The sequence below is a fragment of the Durio zibethinus genome, chromosome 16, assembly GCF_047325235.1.
Source record: "Durio zibethinus cultivar Kanyao isolate XHJ-2024 chromosome 16, ASM4732523v1, whole genome shotgun sequence".
NCBI classification, from domain to species: Eukaryota; Viridiplantae; Streptophyta; class Magnoliopsida; order Malvales; family Malvaceae; genus Durio; species Durio zibethinus.
The window spans coordinates 5,554,234-5,579,894 of record NC_143177.1 but is presented as its reverse complement, the minus strand read 5'-3'; the positions used below and the strand labels follow the sequence as shown (position 1 = coordinate 5,579,894).

Below are 25,661 nucleotides of genomic sequence, written 5' to 3'. Positions count from 1 at the left end.
CAAAATCAGTATTTTTGGTCTTTATATTATTTTCGATTCTTATAAATATATAAAAAGGGATAGCTGTAGACAACTAATTTTGTTCAAACAAAATCCAACCATTTGTGAAGCTCTTGAAATCTAACTCGGTTCAAATCAACATTTCTTCAATTTTGATAAATTTTAAAAAATTAAAATTGGGATCAATTTAATCGAAATTCTTCAAGGTCAAACTCGATCAAACAAAAAAGTCAAACTTGATCAAAACTGGTCAAAATAGATAGAACTCGGGTCAATTTTTAAAATTCATGACCAAACAATGTTGTTTTAAATTGAAATTTGTGATTTTTAAAACATTGAAAAACTTTATTGTACTTCAAAAAATGTAAAATTCTCAAAACGCTTTTAAGGTTATTTTCATAATTTTACCTTTCTGGAGCTATATTTTCATGAAAACTTTCAAATCATATTGAATTTTTTTAATGATTTTTTATATATTAAAAATTCAGATCATACCATGAGAGATGTGAAATTACAAAAATAACCTTATGGGTATTTTATTGACCTTCCCGATGTCAAAATTTTGCAAAAAGCTTGGAATTATGATTTTATATTATTTAATGAATTTTGGAATATTGAAAACTTTGATTACATCTCGGAAGGTGTAAAATCACTAAAATACCATTTAGGGTATTTTCGTAATTTGATATTTTCGATGCTGATTTTTCATAAAACTTTTTAGATCATGTTTTTATAATATTTGATGATTTTTTGTGTATTTAAAACTCCAGTAACACCTTAAGAGGTGTGAAATTACAAAAATACCCCTTAAAAGTAATTTTTTAATTTGATCTTCCGGTGGTCAGATTTTCACAAAAATTTTTATATTTTAATTTCATATTATTTGATGATTTTTGGTGTTTAAAATTAAAAAAAAATGAATAAAGGAACACTAATTTTTTAAAAAATGGCAATGAGACAAAATGGTCTTTCCACTTGAACCTAAAACATTAAAAATTCAATTTTTGGCAATGTGCATTTTGGACCATAAAATGACATTAGGGAGCTTGACCTAATGGTAAAAACTAGCTCCTTGCAAAGAAAACAAGGGTGTATTTTGGATCATTGGATGCATTTATAATCTAAGGGCTAGAATTTAATCTTGGAAGGATATTTCCCATCTTTTTCTTAGTGGGAGAAAAGGTTTTGTGTAAGGTGAAAAGATAGGAAGAATTGGGCATGATATAAAGGAGGAAAAGAAAAAAAATGTGAAAGAAAAAGAAAAAAAATGTGAAAGAAAAAGAAAAAAAATTAAAGAAAGCTTGAAGGAGGTATAATTTTTTTTCCTTTTCTTGCATTTTCATTACATTCTCATCACATTTTTCATAACATTTTCATATTGGTTTTCTATATATATATATTTTTTTGTTTTCTTGAAAGTTTAAAGTTTCTTTTTTCATTCAATCTTGATTCAAAGTTCATCCAACTAAACCATAGTTGTGATTGAAATCAAAAGAATCACGTAACAAAGAATAAATCTACTATTGAAACCAATTAGAAGGTTCGGCCAAGCAACTCCACCATGGCCAAACCTCTTCTTGGTTATTCTCAAATGCTTTTCTTACTCTTTGTGCTGATTATGGATGATTTAGTTACTAGTTTACTTAAATTTTGATTGGTTTATTAGTGAATGTTTGATTATTTAGCTAATATTCTTGCTTTCATGGTATAAATCCCTTCATATGGTGATTGGGTAAGTGATTGATGTATGATTTGCCTTAGTAAATGATTGTATGATTTGGTAATAGATTCAGTTAAGCCATTCCCATGCTTGGCTGAAAGTTCCAACCTTGTTCATGGCCAAATGTTGTTCATTTTATATATGTTTGATTGTGTTTTTGGCTAGTTTATGAAGTTTTCAATGTGTTTGATTTAATTTCTTCATAAAAAAGTTAGTTTAATAGGTTGTTTTGTTGATTTTTTATGGTTGTTTGGTTAGATTTCAAGGAAGAACAACGAAGGAACATGTGTTCAAAGTTTGAAAAATCTATGTTTAATCCATTTTTACATGTTTTCACATGCTTATTGTCTTGAGCCAACCTTGTATAGGGTCATGACCGAGCATAGGATATCATGAGTCACCCATGTATAGAGTCATGACCAGGTAGAAGTGTTAGGGGAAATGTAATCTTATGTGCTAGAAAAAAATGTTTTTGTTTCAAATATTGTAATGGTTCTTAGTAGCATAGCTAAAAAATCTCTTAAGCTTTTTAAAAGGAGTGAGCAATCAGCATATTATTGAACTGCTTCACTAGCTAAGGTATGTACTAGACCACTCGTCTAGGGTTGCTCCTTTAGCCGTAACAATGGTGGGAAGACTCGATGCTCTTTTTGTACTTATGGTACTATTCTCGATATTAAAAAAATATTTTTTCTTACAAAAACATCGAGGGTCATCTTGGTGTGCTCCCATTATACCATAATATATCGTTGTGCATTCTTTAGATTAATTTGTAACTTGTTGGTTGCCTATTCAAATATCGAGCTATCCTTGGCTGACTTATATAAAAACATAAATCCAAATGCTATATGATTTATTGCTTTATCAAGAGAAAGTTTATAACATGTGGTATCAGAGTATAGTTAAGAAGTGCTAGAAAATTGATAAAATGGCTACGAATGGATTTGATAATTGACAAAAGATTGAGGAACTTGTGACCGCGGTGGTTGCCCTAAAAGCTCATATGGTAACTCATAATCGACTAAAAGAGATTAAGACAGCTTAGTGAGAGTTGTTTGATACTCTGTATAGCTTGGATGATGAGACCAAATATGCCTTAAGTGTCATTTAGAGAGAGTTTGAGGACTTCAGGGCCCAAGTGAGTGCATTATAAATGACTATGGTCAAGTCCAATTTTAACTCAATGGGTAAAAGGAAAAGGGGCAAAATGGCGAAGCCTCGATGTTATGAAGGGGTAAAAGATGCCAAAGAGCTTGAGAATTTATTTTTTGGCATAAAAAAATACTTTTAAATTGTACACACAAAATCAAAAGAGGATAAGGTTGCAATGGCTTCAATGTACCTTGCTTGATATGCCAGGCTATGGTGGCATTCAAAATTCATAAATGATGAATGTCTTATTAAAACTTGAGTAGATCTTAAGCAAAAGTTCAAAAACCAATTCTGCCTTGAAAATATGGAGTATATGGCCCCCGAATGGGCTTTGAGAATTGGTGCAAATGAGAACAATGCGAGAGTTTATGAGAAGCAAACAATGCATTGAATTTCAAGTTGAAGCAACCATTAGCTTACTTCTTATGCTAAAGGCTGCATCGGATGGCTAAATGCCCATATAAAGGTTCTTTTAATGGCTTGAGAACTTTTTCTCAAGAGTCCTCTAAAACGTTTGAAACTATTGAAAAAGTTGAGGAGGAGCCAGTAAAGATAGGTTCAATACAGTTCTTTAGTGCCCTCTGTACCCAACTAAACATGATAAAGAAAGAACCTAGGAAAGGTTTAATATATGTGGACCTAACACTCAATGGTAAAACCATAAAGGCCATGGTAGATACGAGGGCAACCAATACCTTCATCACACTAGAGGAAGCAAAAAGGTGTGGTCTCAAGGTTAATAAGGATTGTGGGCAAATGAAAGTGGTTAACTCACTAGCCTTTATGATCAGTGGAAGCTCCAAAAGTGTGATGACCAAGTTGGAGCCATGGGAAGGAAATGTAAACTTCACAGTTTCCCCAATGGATAACTTTAGTGTTGTTATAGGATTGGACTTCATGATGTTGGCTCAGGCGATTCCAATCCCTATTGCTAGTTGTCTATTATTCTTAAAAGAACGGTCGTGTGTTGTGGTAGCCAACATCCTCCTTAAAAGTAAGAAGAAAATTATTTCAACATTACAATTCAAGAAAGAGGTAAGAAGAGAGAAGCCTTCTTATATAGTCATGTTCACTTCCAAAAATAGGATTGACCTAGAATCGATATCCGATAGGGTGCAGAAAGCATTGAAAGAGTTTAAGAATATGATGCCAAAGCAATTGCCCAAGTTTTTACCTCTTCGAAGATTGGTGGACCATGAGATTGATCTTCTCCCCAAAGTTAAGCTGCCAGCTAAAAGCCCATATTGCATTACTCCACCAGAGTTGGTTGAATTGAGAAAACAATTAGATAAGCTTTTACAAGTTGGATTCATTAGACCATTACAAGCACTATTTGAGGCATCAATATTATTTCAAAGAAAACATGAGGAGAGTTTATGATTATTTGTGAACTACAGGGCCTCGAACAAAGTCAATATGAGAAATAAATATTTTTTCCTTTTATTGTGGATTTGTTTGATCAATTAAGTCAGGACAAGCACTTCTCTAAATTGGACTTGAGATTTGGCTATCATAAAGTCAGAATTGCTAAAGGATATGAGCTAAAAACTACTTGTGCAACGTAGTATGGTGTATTGAATTTCTTATTATACCTTTTGGATTGATTAATGCCCCTACCATGTTTTGTACCTTGATGAATTAAGTGTTCTATAACTATCTTGACAAGTTTGTGGTCATCTATTTAGATGACATGGTGGTCTATAGTTCTACCTTGAAAGAGCACCAAGAGCACCTATGTCTTGTGTTTCATAGACTACAAGACCATTAATTATATGTTAAAAGGAAGAAATATGCATTTGCTCAAACATGGATTCACTTCTTAGGTCACATTGTTGAACAATACCACATTCAAATGGACATGAAAAAAGTTAGGGCTATCAAGGAGTGAGCAACACCAAAGAATGTTAGTGAGCTCTATTCACTTTTAGGATTGGCCAACTATTATAAGAGATTCATGAAAGGGTACTCTTGTAGAATAATGACCCTCACGGAGTTATTAAAAAAAAGCATAAATGGTGTTGGACAAATGAATGTCAAGAGGCTTTTGAGGGCTTAAAAGAAGCCATGATTAATGACCTTGTCTTGGCTTTTTCTAACATTGAAAAGCCTTTTAAAGTTTAAATAAATGCATCCGATTTCATTATTAGGGGAATGTTTTTGCAAGAACGGTATCTGATAGCATTTGAAAGTTGAAAGTTGAGTAAAACTAAAAAAAGATACATGGCTCAAGAGAAAGAGCTCCTAGTAGTAATCCATAACTTAAAAGCATGGTGGCATTATTTGGTGGGTTCATAATTCGTGGTTAAGATGGACAATGTTACGATTAGTTATTTTCTCACCCAGCTAAGGCTCACGACTAAGCAAGCTAGATGACAAAAGTTTCTAGTCAAATTTAAATTTTTTTTTTAGTACACAGCTAGAAGAATGAATCAAGTGGTAGATACATTAAGTAAATGGGCAGAGTTAGCTACCCTCAAGACAATTACCCTAATGACAGCTAGTAAAGTCACAACAAATATTCGTAAGCTAATTAAAGATAATTTAAAGAAAGATCCACTAGCCAGTGCCATCCTGAGCTAGTAAAAAAAAGAAAACTCAAATACTTTTGATAGAAAAATAAGGTTTTATTAACAAAGGTTCATCGATTGTTTGTGCCGAAAATAAAAGGTTTGAGACAGATGATAATGAAAGAATGCCATAACACATTGTAGGTAGGTCACCCTACTTGGCATTATACTTTGGTTTTACTAAAACAAGGCTGTTACAGGCTTCACTTGTGGTAAGATGTGATAGATTATAAAAAAACTTACCTTATTTACCAACAGGATAAAGTTGAAAAGAAGAAACTAACAAGCATGCTTGAACCACTACTTATGCCCATGAAACCTTAGAAAAGTATCTCATTTGACTTCATATCAGGTCTTCCTAAGATTGGTGATCTCAGGTCTATTCTTATAGTGATTGATTGTTTCTCAAAACATGTCACGTTTATTCTAGCCCAAAAGTATTACACCGTAGAAGATATGACCTATGTAATATTTAAGCATGTAATCAAGTATTAGGGAGTTTCTCAAACCATTGTCAGTGACAGAGATCCGAGATTCACTAAGTTATTCTAGAGAGAACTTTTCAAGATCTTGGGAACTCAGCTTAATATCTTTTCATGTTATCATCTACAAATTGATGGTCAAACCAAACGATTTAATAGGTTGTTGAAAAAGTACTTAAAACACTCTGTTCAAGCTAATCAAAAGAATTAGCCTTCATTGTTGGATGTAGCTTAACTTTGTTTTAATTTTAACAAGTGTTCTTCAACAAATAAAAGTCCATTTGAAATGGTCACTGAACAACTACGAAGATTACTGTATACATTCCTTGAACCATATTTAGGGAAGAATCCGTGAACCTTCAACCTTAGCAAAAAATAGAGACAGCACACAAAAATTGCATAAGCATACTTAGAGAAAGCATCGAAGCACATGAAAAAGTGGGTAGATAAAGGCTGAAAGGCATAACAATTAAAAGTTGGTGATCTTATTCTTATCAAACTAGTGCCTGAATAAACCAGATTCCCAAAGAAACAAGATCGTAGGTTGGTGCATAAGTATAAAGGTCTAGTGAAAATTCTTTCCAAGGTAAGGAATAACTTTTACAAAATCAACCCATTAAAATGGATGAAAGTGCTTTCAATGTTTCATGTGAGTAACTTAAAGCCCTATCATGCAGACCTCATAGATGCAAGTTGTAATGAATCAACCATGGCTGCCATTACCATGAAGCCACCATCACAACATTGAGTTGAAAAGATTTTAGCTGACAGGGTATCCTGAATATCTCAAAGAATAGTCCAAGAATATCTAGTAAAGTGGGAAAGCTTAGGATCAGAAGAAACTAGTTGGAAGAAAGACTTTGACCTCTAAATATTCAAGTAAAAGATTAAAGATTTCCAAGCCAGCAAGTCATGAGGGTGTTGATAGAATAGGTGGGAAAGGATATCATGAGCCAACCTTATATAAGGCCATGAACTGGTATAAGATATCATGAACCACCTATGTATAAGGCCACGATCAGGTATATGTGCCAAATGGAAGGGTAGATTTCATATGCTAGGAAAAAGTGTCCTTATTTCAAACATTGTAATAATTCTTGATAGCATAGCTATAAAATCTCGTAAGCTCTTTAGAGGGGGTGAGCAATCAGCATGTTGTTAAGCTACCTCACTAACTAAGGTACATACTAGACCACTCATCTAGAGTTGTTCCTTTAGCCCTGAAGATGGTGGAAAGACTCGATGCTCTTTTTATACTAGTTGTACTATTCTCGACATTAATAAAACAATTTATTTCTTATCGAAACACTGAAGGTCACCTTTGTGTGCTTTTATTATGCCCCGATATATCGTTGTGCATTCTTGAGATTAACTTATGGCTTGTTGGCTACCTATTCAGATATCAAGCTATTCTTGGTTGACTTATGTGAAAGCATCCATCCAAGTGTTGTATGGTCTATTACTTCATCAAGAGAAAGATTAGCCCATGACACACACCTTGTTTGTAATTTAGTTTTGTAAATGCCTATACTTGTAATTAGTTTGTTCTCGTGTAATACACATGTCACATGCATCAAATATTTACATTTTTATCAATGGTATTACTGTAATTTATTTTGGCCAAATGCATTTTTCCATAAAATCCTAAACCCTAAAACCAACCCTTAATCTCACTCATGCATTTATATCACATTTTACTTTGCTACATGCATCCTTAAATTGCCATGCATTCATGTTATGTCATTCATACATTCATTCATTTTATTATGTTCATGCATATTATGCATTTGTTTTCAAAATGAGTTTTCAAAATAAATGTTTTTAAATAAGATAATAATTCAAGTAATTATAATCATCAAGATCAGGCATAAATATAGAGGATTCTCGGTGATTATTATTTATATAAGATATTATCCCGATTTTGTATGACAAATTAAAAATATCTAAGTTAGAAATATTTTTGAAACTCTACCTAGCTATAGGAGAGTGAACAAGGTATGTCCATACTTAGGAAATTTTCATTTGAATTTAAAAAATAAATTATTTCGCTTTTCAACAAAAAAATTAAAAATGTTTTATCTTTAAAAAAAAAGGAAAATATTTTTTTAATTAAAAAAAAAAGGAAAGAAAGAAGAATTAACCTTAAACATTAGAATATGATCATTTTTAACCAAAGTTTAAGAATAATATACAGTTAATTGGTACCTTTTTTAAAAGATGTTATAAGGGTGTTAATTATTTCCAACACGTAATTGGCTCTCAAATCTTAAATTTGATTTTGCAAACCTGAATTTTTTTTTTTTATAAAATCTTTAAATCTCTTAATGTTTTATTAAAAAAGACAAATTTTCTTATGATAAATCATACCCTCAAAAATATTTGTGGCAATTTTTTGTTTTTTGTTTTTATTGAAAATGCATTTTAACTCCCCACTTTTCAAATTCCCCATTCATGCTCGAGCACTTCCCAAGTCCTGAAATGTTGCGACAATAGCTTAATTTGTATCAACTAAAACATTTCCGTTCTTCACTTCATACTCTAACAATGTTAAAGATAGATACATATGGCTTAAAACAAGAGAGAGAGAGAGAGAGAGAGAGAGAAAGAGGTGAACAATTACAACCAATAGAAGGTTACATGAAAAATTAGCAACCTAAGGGAAGAGGAATTGGAGTCTTAAAAGTATTCATAAAATCTGTTGCTACTCCAATCAGTTCATCAGCCAAGATATGAGCCAAAGAGGATATTTCTAACAGTAGAATTGAAACTACCAGTCATTTATTAAACCCGTTGCCTGACTAATTATGTATGCTCACTGTTTACAAAGATGGAAAAACTACCAGTCATTTTATTAAGGCTGTTCTTCCTAATTCAATGCTACAGTCTTGAAGTTTGCACTCTTAATTATAAGCTTGTGCTTTCAGTGCCTAATTATGCATGCACGGAAAGAGGTCGTCAAGTCAAGCACCTGGATCACGTGATTGGGAAATCCAACGTTTCAGGATCGATTTCGTAGTCACATAGCTCCTGCTGGAGTTCCTGTTCGCTGCTGGATCCATGCACAAACTTGTTTAGTTTCTTCGTTATAATTTTGCTGCACCAAAATTTTCAACCTGCGAACATAGAAATTCAAAGTGTTTTTAGAGAACTTCAAAATTGCACAGTTGTCAATTTTCCTTTTTGAGTGAAAAAGTAGAAGAAATGGTATAAAAATTGGAAGCAGTGTATTACCTCGGCATGAACAATATGGAAAATTGTATTCCCAACAGTCGAAAACTGACGTTTAGCACTTCCGCTCCTTCTACATGAAGTATGCGAATCATCTTATAAAACATGAACTGACTGTCTTGGCCAGTCATCCAAGCCACCTCTATAGCAGAACCCTTTTCGTTAATCCTAATTTCTGGGGATCTCAAGCTTGCAGTATTGGTGCATCTGTACGATCTCTTTCTTCCCATTAGACTGTCCTTTTTCTCCCTGGATTCCTTCAAGCTTGTTTCCAGGCTCTTTATGAAATTCACAGCTTCATCTATTTGATCAGGTAATGACAATGGCTCCTGCAATTAAGAGTATCCACATTGAAATAACAACTGAACTTCTTAAAGATCAATTCCTCTAAAACTAGGATCCCCGGTATTAATGTTATAAAGGAAAAAAAGAAAAAAACAAACCTTAGAATTATGATGGGGGAGAAGAGAATTGAGCCTGGAGTACAAATTCTTCATATGATTTCTCCTGTTCTTCTCAATGATCTTCCTCTCTACCTTAGCTGAAGAACAACGAGACCTCTTCATTCCCTTATTCACTCCCAAATCATGAACCAAGTATTCCATTTGAAATTTCATTCTTGTACACGACTAAGCTATCTTATGTTGGTTTGTATAGAAACTAACACACAAAGAAATGTGTCAAATAAGTAAAGGGGGTGGGAAAAGAGAGAAAACGCCAAAAACTGGACTAAGTAAGCTAGTGAAAGGGATTCCGATGCTGATGAAGGAAAGTTGGGACGAATGAGAATAAGTAGGCGTTGTCATTTGTGTTTGGTCACCTGTCACTGATCAGCAGCACTGGGGCATGGGCGGCCAGCCGTCTATTTAGAATTATATGATCCTAGCATTAATTGCCTATATCTTCACTTGTTCAATATCTTTTTTTTTTTTTTACTAATGACTACTATTCCTGATGGTACTTTCGTACGAAAAGAATAAAAGTAGCATAATATTTAAAATAATTGTATTACCTGAACAGTCAACTGAAAGATTCATGCATGTTTTTCCTTATTATAAAAATTGAGATCGAATCTCTTCATCTCAATAAAAAAAAAAAAACTATACCTGTCTGTCCACATAATTTTTCGGTATTAATAATTCCCCCGTCTCAATAAATTTATCACTTTTGAGTTTTAAAATTATCCCATTCAAAATTTCACCATAAAATGTCAATAAATTTTAACGTTTATATTTGCTTCTTTGACCTTTATTATACTTCAATTTTAAAATTATTAAAAAAAATTCAACGTAATAACTATAAGTTTTTTAGACCATTATACTTAGCAGTCACATGAATCAAGAATTAAAAAACAAATTCAAGGTTTAGAAAACAATCTGATAATAAAATTGAGTAAAATTAAAAAAAAAATAATTTCTATAACAAAACTATCAATCTATATTTAAAACCTTTCATTACAAAGTGCTTACAAAATCTATGTAAAATCTTTTTAAATTTAATGGAGCTATACCATCTAACCTTTATACAAATGCACCATAATTACTTAAGCCATATATACTCAAGATTTACAAAAGTAACGCCATGGTTAAACAAAAACATACAGAAAGATCGCTGTCTATCTAACATTGTAGCATTTTTTTATAGTGTAAAACATGCAAAAATATCACTATCCATATAACAAAAAAATCTTTTTTTCATAAATCCAAGATTTTTTTTGCATTCAACTTCGAAGTTGAATCATCTGCAAAGCATTTTGCACAATTTTTGGTCACAATGAAGTTGGACCAGAAGTTCTCCATTTCTTTCCAATCCTTGCTTACCTATACGTGGTAGCCTATAATTGTTTCCTCCATTAACTTTCATAATTTCAACCATGCAAGCCCTTGTAATGTCAAAAACACATTGTTTTAAACTCTCTGGTGACAACTCACTAAAAGATTTTTCTACAGTTGTCGCTAACTCATCAATTGTTGTAGGAGCTTATTAGTGCCGTAAAGATTGTATCGCTCTAAAAATCTAAGATCCAACACATTCAAATCAGGACCTTTTGTTCCTTGTAGTCGCTAAAGTTTCAACCAGTCGATTTTTTCTATTATGCCTAGCTGGTTCCTTGTATACAAATGGGAAAAACCTTATTTTTCTAGAAAATTCACAATTACCAAAATCATCAAAATGTGGTCTAGCTACTACAATTGAAAACATCACTTTGGTGACAAATTGTTTGCTTTTACAAGTACGAAAAGGTTCAACCTCGTTTAGATGAAGGTAATATCTCTCTGATTTTTTGACAAGTAAAACCATTTTTCATCAATATGCACTACATTAAACATGGCAATAAACAGAGGGTTTGTGGTGAGAGTACTTTGCTCAATCATTGATAAGCAAAATTGTAATCTTGCTCTTTTGTTTGCATCAATTAGATAAGGCTTTATAACATTAGTATGCGGCCTGATAACACTTTCCTTGATTTGACGAAGAGTCAACTTTGATATATCTATATAATGAAAGCTTCGGGATTCAGTTGTGAATGTCTTATTATGATGTGAATCTAGAGTTTCTCAATTTTGAATTTTCGATTTCATTGTGAATCTTGATTAAAAAAAATTGAAAAAATTGAAAAATAAAAAATCATAAAATTCTGAAAAAAAATTTTCAAATTTGTTTTCAAAAATTGTAGTGTCGGTAACAAAATGAGCTTTCAAAAAAGGAAAAATTAGAAAGAAAACAATGAAAAAAAGAAGAAAAATCATGAAAAAAGGCTCAAAATCCAAAAAAATTCAAAATATTCAATTTTTGGGCTTGCAGTTCAATCCTAGTCATTTTATTTTCCAATTTGCAGTTTAGTCCAAAACATTTCCAAGTTCAAGTGCGTTTAAAAGAAAACAAAACAAAAGACAAAAAATAAAAAAAAAAACAATTATAAAATAAAAAATAAAAAAATGAAAAATAAAAAAATTTCGAACAAAATTAATGTCTTTGTTTTTACATTATTTTTTATTCTCAGAAATATGTAAAGAAGGACAACTATAAACATTTAATTTTATTGGACACGTTCTAGCCAGTTATGATAATTAAAGTCGGGCCTAGTTCATGTCCAAATATTACTTTAAGATTTCTAAATTTTTGAAAATGAATTTTGAGTAAAAATGACCAAAATGTCACATGATCAAACTTGGTCAAACATGTGTCAACACGATTAAAAATGGTCAAACTCGATCAAACTTGGTCGAACTTAGGTCAACCATTGGAATTCACAATTGAATGGAACTATTAAGATTTCATATTAATAAAATTATAATTTGGATTCTTGAAAATCTTAATTGCACCTTATAAGGGTGAAATTACTAGAATGCCCTTTGGGAGTATTTTTGTAATTTGATTTTTTTTGGTTGATTTTCTATGAAAAACTTCATATCATATTTTAATGTTATTTCATGAGTTTTGAAGCATTGCAAACGATGATTGCACCTTTGAAAAGTTGAAATTACCAAAATACCTTTTGTGGGTATTTTCGTAATTTGATGTTCTCGAGGTTGGCTTTTCTTGAAAAAATTCAGATCATATTTTAATATTATTTCATGAATTTTAATGAATTGAAAACCTTAATTGCACCTCAGATATGGTGAAATTACTAAAATATCTTTTAGAAGTATTTTCATAATTTGATCTTTTCGAAGTCAATTTTTTGTGAAAAGCTTCATATCTTATTTTAATATTTTTCCATGAATTTTGATCCATTGAAAACCTTGATTGCACCTCAAAATGATAAAATTACCAAAATGCCCTTTAAGGCTAATTTTCTTAATTTGAGTTTTTTAAGGTTGATTTTTTGTGAAAAGCTCCAAATCATAGTTATATTTTTTTTTATGAAGTTTGATTCATTAAAATCATGAAAATAAAAAATTGCACCATAAGATTTTAGGAAAATCATGAAAAAGCTTGAAAAAAATATTAATAAAGGTAAAATGATTTTTTCTCATTAGGACAGTTACACTAGAGGCCAAGATGGGTATTGTATTTTAATGCAATCTTATTATAATATGTTTTCTTGCTTTGTGATTTGTTAGCTACATTTTTTGTAATTTTAGGAAATTATTTTCTTCAACTAGTTATTTTGGTAATTTACTATATGTTTGATAAATGTTTGTGCTAATAAAAATGGTTTCTTTTAATATGCTTCCTAAGTGTTTGATTTAGGGTTGTTGATATCATACTAGATAATTTTTTGATTTTTTATAAAAATATGATATATACTGGTACCAATTGTTTTGGCATATTATTTTAGATTTTTCGGTTTATTACAAATATATTTATAAACATGCATGAATTTGAACATTATAATATTATTAATAATCTATAAAATAAATATGCAATATCTTTAAAAATCAAATCAATAAGTTTAAAAGTATAAAAAATAATATCATAAATTTTTCATAATATTTTTAAATACCTAATATGATCATATGATATTTCAATAAGTATTTTTTTATGTAAATATTAAGATAAAAACAAAAAGATGAAAAATTAACTAAGGTTTTATGATTGCTAAACTTTATAAAAGTAGCATAATTGCTTTCTTGAAAGAAATTGAAATACTTATAAATTTTGATTTGAAAATATAAAATTAAAAACTTTTATTTAAAAATATAAAGTATAAAAGAACATAAGTTACAATAAAAAATAAAGAAATTCAACTTTCAAAGGTTATTTTGTCAATTAATTTTATTTTTATTTGATTAAAAATAGTTAAACAACAAAAGACAAGTTAAAAATTATAAAATATATTTCGCATTCATTTACTAGCTAAAACATGCCAATCCACCAAAACTTACTGAAACCTACCAAAACTAACAAAAACAACTAATACTACCTAATACTAAATTCGGTACAACAAATCATCTTAAGTTTACTATCTTTTGGTATACTTAAAGCATACCGACTGGTATGGCCAGTATCAAAATAAAATTAATAATTATGGTTTGATGAAATAGAAATGTGGTCTTCTACCATATTTTCCAAGTGTTTTGTGAAATTGCATTAGTCATATAATGGCATGGTAGTCTAGTTTCATGCATCATTTGCATTTTAATTAATTGTCATGTGCATTATTGACATAGCATTTGCATAATCATCAAGCCTTAAATAAGTTCGAAAACCATGATTGTTTGGCTTACTTCGAAAGTCCACTTAGATATTGGAGTTTTTTTGGGAGGTTTATAAAAATCATGGTAAACCGTAAACTCCAAAATTAAACCCTAAAACCAAACCCTAATCTAAACCCTACATTTGGCCATACCTAACCCAAACCCAAATCCTAAAACCTAATCCTAATCCAAACCATAACCCTAAACTTCAAACTCTAAACCTTAAAGTCAAATATTAAACCCTAACGTTAACTCATAAACCCTAAAGTCAACCTTAAACCTTAAAATCAAACCTTAAACCTTGAAGTCAAACCTTAAAATCCAAAGTCAACCCCTAACCCTAGTGGAAACCCTAAACTAACCCTAAACTTAACTTAAACCCTAAATCTAACCTAAACCAAACCCTAACATTACCTTAAACCCTAAACCATAAACTAAACCTTAAACCCAGAACCTAGCCCCTGACTTTGAATATAATCAAAGCCATAAATCCAACCCCAAACCTTAAATTATCCAGACCTTGAAATTAGTCAAATTTCAAAACATTGAACCCATGTCAACACCCAAAGCTACCCCAAAAATCAAAGAATTTGTAGGAAAACCTCATATGAAATAATATGTTACTAAATACCGCTTAAAAGATAATATATTTAGGAAATCTTATTTCATTAAATTTTTTCGTACGATTCTTAAATAAAAAATAATAATAAGATTAACTAAAAAAAGAAATAAAAATAGTATCTTAAATATAAATAGTCGCAACTAAACTCTGCCTAGAGGTTGGGGAGTTTGGATCGACTCTTTATATTTAAAGACCTGATTTAAAAAATCGTATGTCATCATCATGTATAACATCCATTAGCACATATTTGTCTTTGGATTGTTATTTGCATTCATTTCATATGTTTATGCCTTTTAATTATTACTATTTATTTGTTAATTGTAGCATATCTTCTTTTTTTTTGCATAAAAATTTTTTTCATGTAAAATATTATTCACAAAATATAAAATTTGAAATAAAACTAAAATAATATTCCAAAAGAAATAATTCTTAGTACTCTACCTAGAGGTTGAAGAGTCACCAACAATTATTATCTACAAAGAATGTTATTTGTATTTTAAAGAAATGTCGTGGTGAATCGTAGGCGAAAAGAATTATCTTTAAATTCTACCTAAAATTAGAGAATTTTAAAGTAATTCTTTAACCTAAAGATCTTCACAATATTTCTAAATAAAGATTTTTAATAAAATTGATTTTATTTTTCAAAAAGTGAAGGGAATTATTATTAAATTTCAAATTGAAATCATTTTTATCTAACACCGAAGATAACTCATAATTAATTGGTATTATTTTCTAAACAAGCGTTGTGAGGTGCTAATATTTCCTTGCGTATAACCATACTCCTGAAACAAATTTTGCTTTTAAAGATAAAAAAAATCTTTTTGATAAACCTTAAATTCTTTTTTTTTTATTTATTAAAAAGAGAAACTTTTTAGATGACCAATCACACATAGTAAAAAAAATTTATCGTAACTCCTAATTTTTCTTTTATTTCCAAAATTTTATATCCTACGATCAGATTCACGAACCCACATGTTGCAATAGAATGAACTATACAAAAATAAATCTATGACTTGAAAATTTTTATTTAGCAATTAATATCATATTATTTTATCAAAAGTTATGAAAACATATGTGAAATATAACATTTCATATTGTAATCATATACAACATACATAAAAAATTGAAATATTGAAATAAAAAATATAACTATTAAAAATGAAGGAAACTCAAATATTTTTATTTAAAACAGAACAAAGATATGTAATTTGTTAAAATTTTCAAAACTTACATATAAATAGTACATTCAACAAGCTATTAATTACATTGTAGTTTTAGTTTTGATTTTTAGTTGTAGTTCTCATTATGTATAAAACTATATTTACTTGTAAACTTCATAAATTTAATTTACAAATGTATATACCTTGTCATTTATTTAGTATTAAAGTGTTTATACTATTTAATTAATAACACTATAAATAAAATTTTCTATAGAAAGAATTACTTTACAAATATATTCAGTTATGTTAATTTTTTTTATTTTAGTGAAGATAGTTTAAATTTTTATTAAACTTGAAAAAAAAAAATGCTCTTAAGATTTTTAAAAATTTTAATAAGTTAGAAATTTACAAATAGAAATTAAAATAATTATATTATCTTAAGGGGGCCATTCATTTATTTTGAAAAATATATTAATTAATTGATAATATTATATAGACTCAGACAACTTTTAAAATTTTGGGGACCATGGTCCCCTCATTCCCCTATGTGACACCATCAATGGGTGAGAGTAGGACCACTCTTAACAAGTTAGTCAATATTGATACATCACATTATAGATCTAAAAATATAATTAGCATAGAGATCATACTTAACGTAAATTATATTACTTGATTCAAGTATTATCAAAATCAAAATCAAAATCAATATAGTTTCACATAATTTAACACCAATTAAGCTAAGTTTGAATTAATGACTTGACTAGTCCACACCAAAGGAATAAAATATAACACTTTCAACCAACCTTAGCAGGGAGAGGAAGAAATAAAGAGGGAGATTCCGATGACCAACTGAATCTAGCTTGGACCAACGACAAACCATCATAAGACGGTCGCAAATGGCATCGGATTGCCATATCCCACAAGGCACGAGGCGCCCAAAAATAGCAAACGTGATATCATTTATTTATCTACGACCAAAAAATTCATCCATTGGATTTGGATTAAGCGGCAAATTAACCTTTATGATTCAACTTTAAACGCATCAATAACATTCTACTATTTCATGCACCAAACTTGAACTAGTCCCAAAATTGGCTATGGCATCTTGTAGTCGTATTCATATATTCCTTTTTTCCAATATTCAGGATTTTTTTTTCTTCGATTAATACAAATTTAAGCTCTCAGTTCCTAATAATATTTTAGGTTTTTTAAAACAAAAGCTACTCAGCGTTGCCTGATTATGACAGGTCTACCACAATCAGCATAGCGTTTGTTTTGTTGTTGATAGTAAGAAAGACAAATATAATTAATCATCCACATACGTCAATCGCGGGGATAGCTCAGTTGGGAGAGCGTCAGACTGAAGATCTGAAGGTCGCGTGTTCGATCCACGCTCACCGCATTTTCTGTTTTCAAAATTTTCCTGGGCTCCATTTGAGGCCCATATTTAAAGTTAAAGGGTATTCCCATTCTTTTTCTATTTGGCTTCCAAAGGAAATAGATTTTTGCTCACCTGCATTCACTTTTTGAACAAAAATGAAACACAAGGACAAACAAAACGGGGCTTTGTTCTCGTAGAATTATGTCCAAGGTTCGGTTAGGGCCCTGCCTACAACCTGACTCCTTAGAACTTATTTACTCGATAATTGTTTGGTGGGATGGTTGATTTTTTTCAGCCGTAGGGGATTTTGGATTTTCTTTAGTACATCTCTTTCGGGTTGATTCAAACATAATTATTTATATAAAGATCTAATGAATTCATGAAAAATTACATTCAATCTTCTTACAAGATTCATTCCAATTTCATATCATCTGAATTAAACTCAAGATTGTCGAAGTTTTTAATATTATTATATAACCAAAGCAAGTTATCTGATCATAGATTGCAGGAAATTACAAAGACCCTTTTTCTTAACCTTTCTTACTATAAACATTTTCTGCATTCTCATAAGAGGTGAAATTTTTTTATTCACTGTATCAGAATTGAGATTCTGATAGTCTAAAATGAATTCCAACTTTGATGTATTGGTCAGCTTTTACCAGTCAACAACTCGAAATTTAGAACTGTCAGACTCTAGAAATATGCCAAGGTTTGTGTAATATTCCATCAACATCGAGCAAATCTACAACTTAGGTTAGGCTGTTTTGATGGAGAGCAGGCTACATCTCATGCTGATGCTTGGACCATTTCCTAGCTACGGAAAGCTATAGACTTTGCAAACCTATCCGATGGCGAGAAAACATTCTTGTTTATCCACTTTCACATCATTTCTGAATATTCTAATTCTATGAAATAAGAATAGTTTCAAAATTGTAATGCTGCCACTTGATTCCATTATTGATGTATAAAAAGTAATAATCACCTACAAAGCCAAAGAATTATATCCTATAAAATGTACATTTATACCTTTACCAAATCACAGGAAAGTAAATGATGGACTTACTATACATAAAAGATCCTGTAAATTAATTATCTATCTGGGTATATCAGGTTAGCTGATTTTTCCAGCTTCACCACAAGAGAGAAAAGAGGATAACACATCTATCCAGCTCTGCTAGCAGAGACAAACAACGAATTTTCTTCCACTTGTTTCCCTTGAGCTTGTAGTTTCCCAAGTTTTGTCTTGTCAAGTCTTGCTCTTCGAGCAAATTCTTGGATCTTACGGTCATGCTCTTTGAGCATCTGATCAACATTGTTGGATGGAGCAAGTAATGGACCAGAGACATAAATTTTGTTTCCACTGGGACCACGACCATGCTGGAAACAGTATTCATAAGAATGCAGGTTTTAGAATAGATGATAAGATAAAAGCCAGGTGTTAGAATAGATGCCTGTATGGTACGAATGCTAAAAGGGGAAAACATATTTGGACCACAGAAATATTGAAGCCTAAAGGGGAAGAATAAATAATGTGGTCAATGTTGGTTGTATACGCTTGACCAATTTGTAACTGTGATCTCCGCTTTAAAAAAAATAAAAAATAAAAAAGCAATGTAAGGAACTAACCAGACTTGATTCCTTAATGCAGGCTCTTCCACCTCCTGTATCCGGGGATTTTGCAGTCTTTGCCATATGGCATCTGGCATCCTGTTTTCCGGCAGATTCTAATTCATTAAATAATCTGCCAGACCTGCCTGCTTGGTTTACTGCTTCTAGAGTCAAAGGTCCAGGTTTGTCTCTGTGATCTTCAGAAGCTAAAGTTCTAGTTGCTACTAAACCAGATAATTTCGATAAATCAGCTCTGGATGAGACCACAGGAAGATCATCATGTTCCTTCCCACACTTCTCAAAAACATTATCATGGACCAATGGACCTGAAAGTGAAACTTTCTTTCTATTGTATTCTAAGAAATCTCTCCTTTCTTCTTTTGCAGCAGGTATCTGTTTAGTGGGATCAATAAAAAAACCGGAAAAGGCAGCTGCTTTACGAGAATTGAACATCTGACTCCTACTCTTCAAATTAGGATGAGGCTGTCTTCTCTGTAATTAGAGGGCGAAAGTTGAATATGGTTAGCTATAGAGAAGCAAGAGGCAAAGGCACCGAGGGACATTTAGAAGAATAAGAGCCAGAGAAAACCAAATTTACAACCATATAAACACAAAGATGACAGAAAAGGATGAATTTAAAAATCCAATTACATTTGGTCCCAAAAGGATTATGTTAGTGCATATCTAGTGAAGAAATGCGTGTTAAAAGAACTGTAATTTCTGTCATCTGCCCATGTTAGATTGCCTGTGACCATTTTGACATGTAACTCTGTAAGCTGCATTTCTCCACCTTGACAAATATGAACTAAATACCATAAAGATAGATAGACACAGATATTCATTTCGCATATCTCTTACCAACATTTGAGTATACTGACAAACATAAAAGAAATGCTCAATTTGCTTTCTCGTGTCCTTACAAAAAAGCGCAAAAGTGACTGTGACAAGGTTTACACCCTTGAGATATTTTTTCAATCTACATCTCAAATTTATAATCCTTTACTACAAAAAGAAAATTCAGAAAACAAAGTCATCTAGTTGCTTATGGCTAGCATTTGAATGAATAGCCATCAGATCTTTTTTCATTTAAAAAAATTACCTGCATTGATGTGGCCAGCTCAGAATTAGAATTGGATGTTGGTATTGCAAGTGGTTCCTTCTGTCCCCTCCTTTCCATGTCAACCCTTGAACCCCTGCTCCCATCTGCTCTTCGCCTAAGGGAATATGAGAAGAGGTTAATCTTATGAAGAAGACTTTTTACTAGGAAGTAAGCCTCTCCCCGGCCCAAATTATGAAAATAAAAAGGCGCCATTACAAGTCCACAGAAGAAAAGAGAGAGAAACACTTATGCTATAAAACCCAAATACTTCTAAGGAAGCAATTGGAGAAGTGCAGTTCATACGATGCACACATTTCAACTTCAATGGTTTTGGTATATTTCACCACCTATCAAGGTTTAATCATTCATTTGCCATTGACAACATCAGAACTGTAGCAGATAGCAACATGCGTACATAACTAGATAATAAGACAGACAAGTAATTTATACCAAAAATAAAATATACACCATACTGACTTTTGAAGTTGATAAGAATCAACTTTAACAGTACCTTCTAGCTTCTTCATCCCGCAAATTAGCATCAATCTCCTTGCTAGGAGGATATTTGGGTAAACTTGAAGGATCACATGCGAGAGGTTGTGTTGTAAAGAACTGGCAAAAAAAAGGCAGAGAAAAATAATCCGTGAAAATTCATAACAGCTAATAAGACCGTAAATTCCAGGTGAACAGGAATAACTTAAGTTATCCATGAAAAATTAAAGAATTGATGACTCAACAAGAGCTAAAAACAAGTTAATGTATTTAAAGAACCATTTTCACGGTTGCAACACACCCATGGTAGTTCTGCTCAGAAAACTATCTTGAAAGTTGCAAAGAAAAATGTTTTAACTCCAGTACCTAGAAAGAGATCAGTAAAATTATCCTGAATTGACTCCAAACTATTTAGTCCATGCAAAAAAACAAAAAAAAAACACTCAGCATTCCTTCTTAATATATAAATTCTTTGGTGATGATTGATCATATCGTGCATACCTCACTCTTCAGAGCAAAAGCAGCAGTTCTTCGACGAACAGGATCTATTGAAAGCAAGGTCTCCATGAGACTTAAAGCAGGAGAAGGAAAGTCTTTAAAAGTTTCGGCAATACATCGTCTATATGGGTGTAGAGGCTTGAACACCGTTGAATGGTGTAAGTTTGCCCTACTCCAGTATTCGTCAGACGGTGAGCCACATAGCTTAAAAATCTTATGTAATTGCTCAACCTACAATGTATGTAAAATTTAATTCATACCTGTCATTTGCTATTTTTTTTTTCTTTTTAAAAGCCAACCACTAGAATGCTTACTTTGAGAATATTAAAATAGAAACGAACTTATAGAAACGTGCAAATTAGCACATGGATAGGAGATAATTTCACCTAAAGAAAATTTTGGATTTAAAAATCATATAGCTTCTCGAAGGAAGAATGGTATGCAAGCACACTTGAAAAACATGTCTCATTCCAAAAAATCATACAATAAAACCATTTATTAAAACAAATCCAATCCGCCTTTTTTGTTTGCAAACATCAGCTACCAGGGTGTAAACACAAAGATTACCAGTTAAGTCTAATCAAGTTCAAAGTAAAGACAAATTAATAAAGCAAAAATCAATTATTAGAAACAATCATATTCTAAGAGGGATATCACGTGAATATTCATTTATTCACCTAAGATTCAAACTCCAAGAAAACATCAATATAAGCATGGATTGCACAAAATTTCAGTAAAATTCTCAGCTCAAGGGCAAATATAATTATCTAGCAATTTCCGTTTATTTCTTTTTACCGTCACAAACCTGAGTTAAGGCTAGGAAGTTGTGATCATTTTTTTTTTCTCAAATATTTTCGCTTAGAATAATAACAATTGTTATATTAGTAGCAAAGAACAAAATCAAAATTCATTAAAATTAGGCTCTTGAACCTGGTACCTCTGTTTTCCCAGGCAAAATAGGTTTGCCAGAGTATAGTTCCCCGAGTATGCAACCGGCACTCCATAAATCTATTGCAACCCCGTAATGAGAAGCTCCTAACAAAAGTTCTGGTGGTCGATACCAAAGAGTCACCACACGGCTGGTCATTGTAACACTATCGTGAGGATCAAAATGACATGCTAATCCAAAATCTGCAATCTTCAAGGTTCCATTACTGTCAATGAGTAGATTTGAACCCTTTATGTCACGATGAAGGACACCATAGCTGTGACAATGATCAAGTCCACTTAGAAGTTGCTGCATGTAGCATTTAATCTGCCCGAAAATGGAAAGAAAGTTAAGAACAAACAAACACTAAATTTAAAGAGATGTCCTAATAAATTACAAAATAAAGGTGTGTAGGTGACTGTTGCACCAAGATTGCATCTAGATACTGCTCTATTAAAGACAATGTTGAACAGCTGCCAGAGATAACTATAAAACCATTATAAGATTACCTGAGGCTCTGAAAACTTGATCCTGGGAAGTGATGCAAGTCCCACAAGATCATGTTCCATATATTCAAAAACAAGGTATAAGCTGCATGACATTGGGGATGTGATCAAGCCTTCCAGTTTAATAACATTCGGATGATCAAGTCTTCGCAAAAGAATAATCTCCCTTGCCATAAACTTCACACTTTCAGGATCATGATTATCAAACCGCACTCTTTTCAGAGCCACAAGTTTATCATGAATTAAGTCACGAGCCTTATACACACTACTGTAAGTTCCTTCGCCAATCTGCAAGAATGAAACACTATCATGCGAAAACAGAGTGAAGGAAAATGAGAATACCAACCTGGGAATTCATATAGATACATAATAGGATGAGTTTCTATGACAAGCTAAATCACCATGGACCCTACTACAGAGTACAATATGTTCACAGATGTGTGATTAGTTTACCTATAAAAAGGGGAAACTAATTAGACTAGATCTTTGTTCATTATTTCATCAAAAAGCAAAAGATCTTTGCTTATTCGAACTCATTACTCATATAAAGGCTGTAAGTTGTTGACGCCCCAAATTAGTTACTATACTTGTCTGCAGATGAGGGCGGCGTGTTTTTTGAAAATCAAGGAAATTATAGAATAAATATACAAAACACTGTTCAATCCTAAAAGGTCCAAGTGAAAAAGTGAAACTGATGCCAATGTAAACATTAAACTAGGCAAACTAATGAGCAAATATAAAGCATAATTGGCTGAACAAAATTATCTTCCAGAGTTGTAGACACTTTATTAGCTAAGCGGTATATGATGAGCATTGATCACGCTTCAAAATAAATGTAATATAGGGTCAAGCTAAGTAAGAGAACCCACTTTATCCAACTTCTCAAAGGTATTGGCCCGTCGCGGTATCCATCCCTTGATAGCTTCACCTGCCACAGCAACAAGCCAAGAAGGCCATCCTGCTGCAACCTGCTCTCCTTCGATGGCATGAAGCATCCTTCGTGGACCAGGATGATGACCAGAAACTGTAATCTCACACTTTTCTACCTTATTTTTCTCGTTCACGTCAAACTTATCAATGATCCTCTTCTCAACCTGATCATTATAACAAAAACGATTGGAACCACTAGTTCTCTCGTCGATCAACAAGACTTTCACATCACCACCATCATATTTATCTTTTGATCGAACCACCTCCTCTCTTCTTGATGAAGTAGCTTGTGGAACAAGCTTATCTAATGACCCCTTTCGCGTCAGCCTCTCTTTGTGGTTCTCAAGGCTATCTTCAACTGCCGCAGACTTAGAACTCATGCAACCCATGTTTCTATATATACACAATTACATTCACCAACAACAAATAACCTCCTTTAACAGCCTTAATTCACCATCTAAAAACTAGTACTATCAAACTAGCTAACTCTATCCTTTCCCATCAATACCGCCAAAGAATTCCAAAATTCTCTATATCCAATCCACCAAATAGCCAAAGTCGAAGAATTTTTACTACATGATCGATAGATATCCAAGCTTCTTCTTAAATCATTCAAAGTCACCCCCAAGACCCAAGTTTTCCAAATTAGAGTACGTACACGTGAGCATTGAACCTCAGGAAGAGATGAAAATAACTCCAATCCATGAAACAATCAAAACCCAGAAATATTTCACAAGATTACAACACCGGCAACAAACTCACACTACTTGGAAATCTGTTAAGAGGTTGAACTTGAGAAGCAAAGAGATAGAATAAAAAGAGAGTTTCAATTAATCACCAAGGAAACTGTGGCTCTCTTTGAGCTATGACAAATGCATAAATTTAAACATGTTAAGATATGTATATAAATATATGGAGTGTATATTTTTTGCATACTTAAAAATACCATACAATTTTTTTTAATTTATACAACAGAAACAGACGGCTTCTGCCGGCTCTGGCTCAGTCAACAGAAACCATTCTCTCTTTTTATGTAAAAGTTATTGTTTAATTATGTTTTAGTTGATTATGATTGTAATTTTAAAAAATATTTTTTTTTGTCTATCAGAATCGGGACATCTGTGAGAGTTAAATTTTTTTCTTTTGGATGGTTAAGAGTTTTTTTTTTTTTTTTCCTTTCCCTTTTAGTAATCTCTACTTTTTACTTTTTTTTTTTCTTTTTAACTAAAGTAAATAGAAATTTTTTAAAAAATTACAGTTTAAGATATTAAAATTATCAGTATTAAAATTTAAAATTTAAATTTATTAAATATGAGTTTTTAATAATAATTATATAAATTAATTGAAATTGAATTAAATTTTAAGTGCAATGTAAATAAAATTTTACTAGCACCATCCCATACAAGTTTCAAAGGCAAAAGCTTCAATGTATGATAGTATTTGATGGCATTTGCACTAATTGACTGTTGAAATTAGAATTAGTTTTCATACTCTTACGATCAACGAAACCTATGTTTCGGTTGTTTTAATGATCCATTAGAATATTACTAAAAAATTATTTTTTTTTAGATAATCTCAGAGAATGATTCTTTTAAAATGTTTATCATTCTTTTTCTTATACTTGATTAGTTGGTATATATTGACTAATTCTTTTAAAAATATTTATCACTTTTTTTTCTTATACTACATTAGTTGGTATATATTGACTAATTCTGTGACAGATTTAATGGTATCCTTGGGTGTTCATGAACTTAAAAATAAAATTAAAAAAAATTAAAAAAATTATGTTGGATACCTTCAAAAATTCCTTCTAGGTATCTTCAAAAATTGAAATAAGAAAAATTTAAGGTTAAAAAAATTTAAAAAAACCCTAAAATTTATAATTTTATTTAAGAAAATTCATATATTTTTATTACACCTGAATAAGTCTTTAATCTTTATTCTGCATCCAAATAAATCATTAACCTTTAATTTATACCTAAATAAATTTTTAATATAAATAAATTTTTTGTTTGAAATAAGAATTTACTTACATACAAATAAAAAAAAATAAAAGTTTATTTCGATACAATAAAATATAAAAATTTATTTATGTAAAGTGAAAAGTTTTTAAAAGTCTTTTAATATTTTAATCAAAATTTAAA

At 31.3% G+C, this 25,661-nt stretch overlaps 3 protein-coding genes, 1 non-coding gene and 1 pseudogene across 4 annotated transcripts; 2 read left to right on the top strand and 3 right to left on the bottom strand.

Annotated features, from left to right (window-relative positions):
• The first annotated feature begins 3,316 nt into the window (after window positions 1-3,316).
• Window positions 3,317-4,252, top strand: LOC149514244 (uncharacterized). The gene has a single exon (XM_089745718.1). It carries the CDS (start codon window positions 3,317-3,319, stop codon window positions 4,250-4,252), a length of 936 nt encoding a protein of 311 aa, XP_089601844.1.
• A 4,264-nt stretch (window positions 4,253-8,516) lies between these two features.
• On the bottom strand, window positions 8,517-9,804 carry LOC111298487 (transcription factor bHLH162-like). Its single transcript, XM_022893200.2, has 3 exons — window positions 9,593-9,804; window positions 9,153-9,478; window positions 8,517-9,034 (listed from the first exon to the last, which is right to left on the bottom strand). Exons 1-3 carry the CDS (start codon window positions 9,764-9,766, stop codon window positions 8,938-8,940), a joined length of 597 nt encoding a protein of 198 aa, XP_022748935.1. The 5' UTR covers window positions 9,767-9,804; the 3' UTR covers window positions 8,517-8,937.
• Window positions 9,805-10,886: 1,082 nt separating this feature from the next.
• LOC149514243 (uncharacterized) lies at window positions 10,887-16,989 on the bottom strand (annotated as a pseudogene).
• A 415-nt stretch (window positions 16,990-17,404) lies between these two features.
• TRNAF-GAA (transfer RNA phenylalanine (anticodon GAA)) lies at window positions 17,405-17,477 on the top strand. Its single transcript has one exon. It is a non-coding gene; the product is annotated as a tRNA-Phe (tRNA).
• An 867-nt stretch (window positions 17,478-18,344) lies between these two features.
• LOC111298488 (putative serine/threonine-protein kinase At1g54610) lies at window positions 18,345-24,399 on the bottom strand. The gene is made up of 8 exons (XM_022893202.2): window positions 23,457-24,399; window positions 22,591-22,875; window positions 22,091-22,408; window positions 21,157-21,384; window positions 20,675-20,775; window positions 20,164-20,278; window positions 19,083-19,556; window positions 18,345-18,833 (listed from the first exon to the last, which is right to left on the bottom strand). The coding sequence occupies exons 1-8, from the start codon at window positions 23,904-23,906 to the stop codon at window positions 18,618-18,620; spliced, it is 2,187 nt and encodes a 728-aa protein (XP_022748937.2). The 5' UTR covers window positions 23,907-24,399; the 3' UTR covers window positions 18,345-18,617.
• Window positions 24,400-25,661: the final 1,262 nt, after the last annotated feature.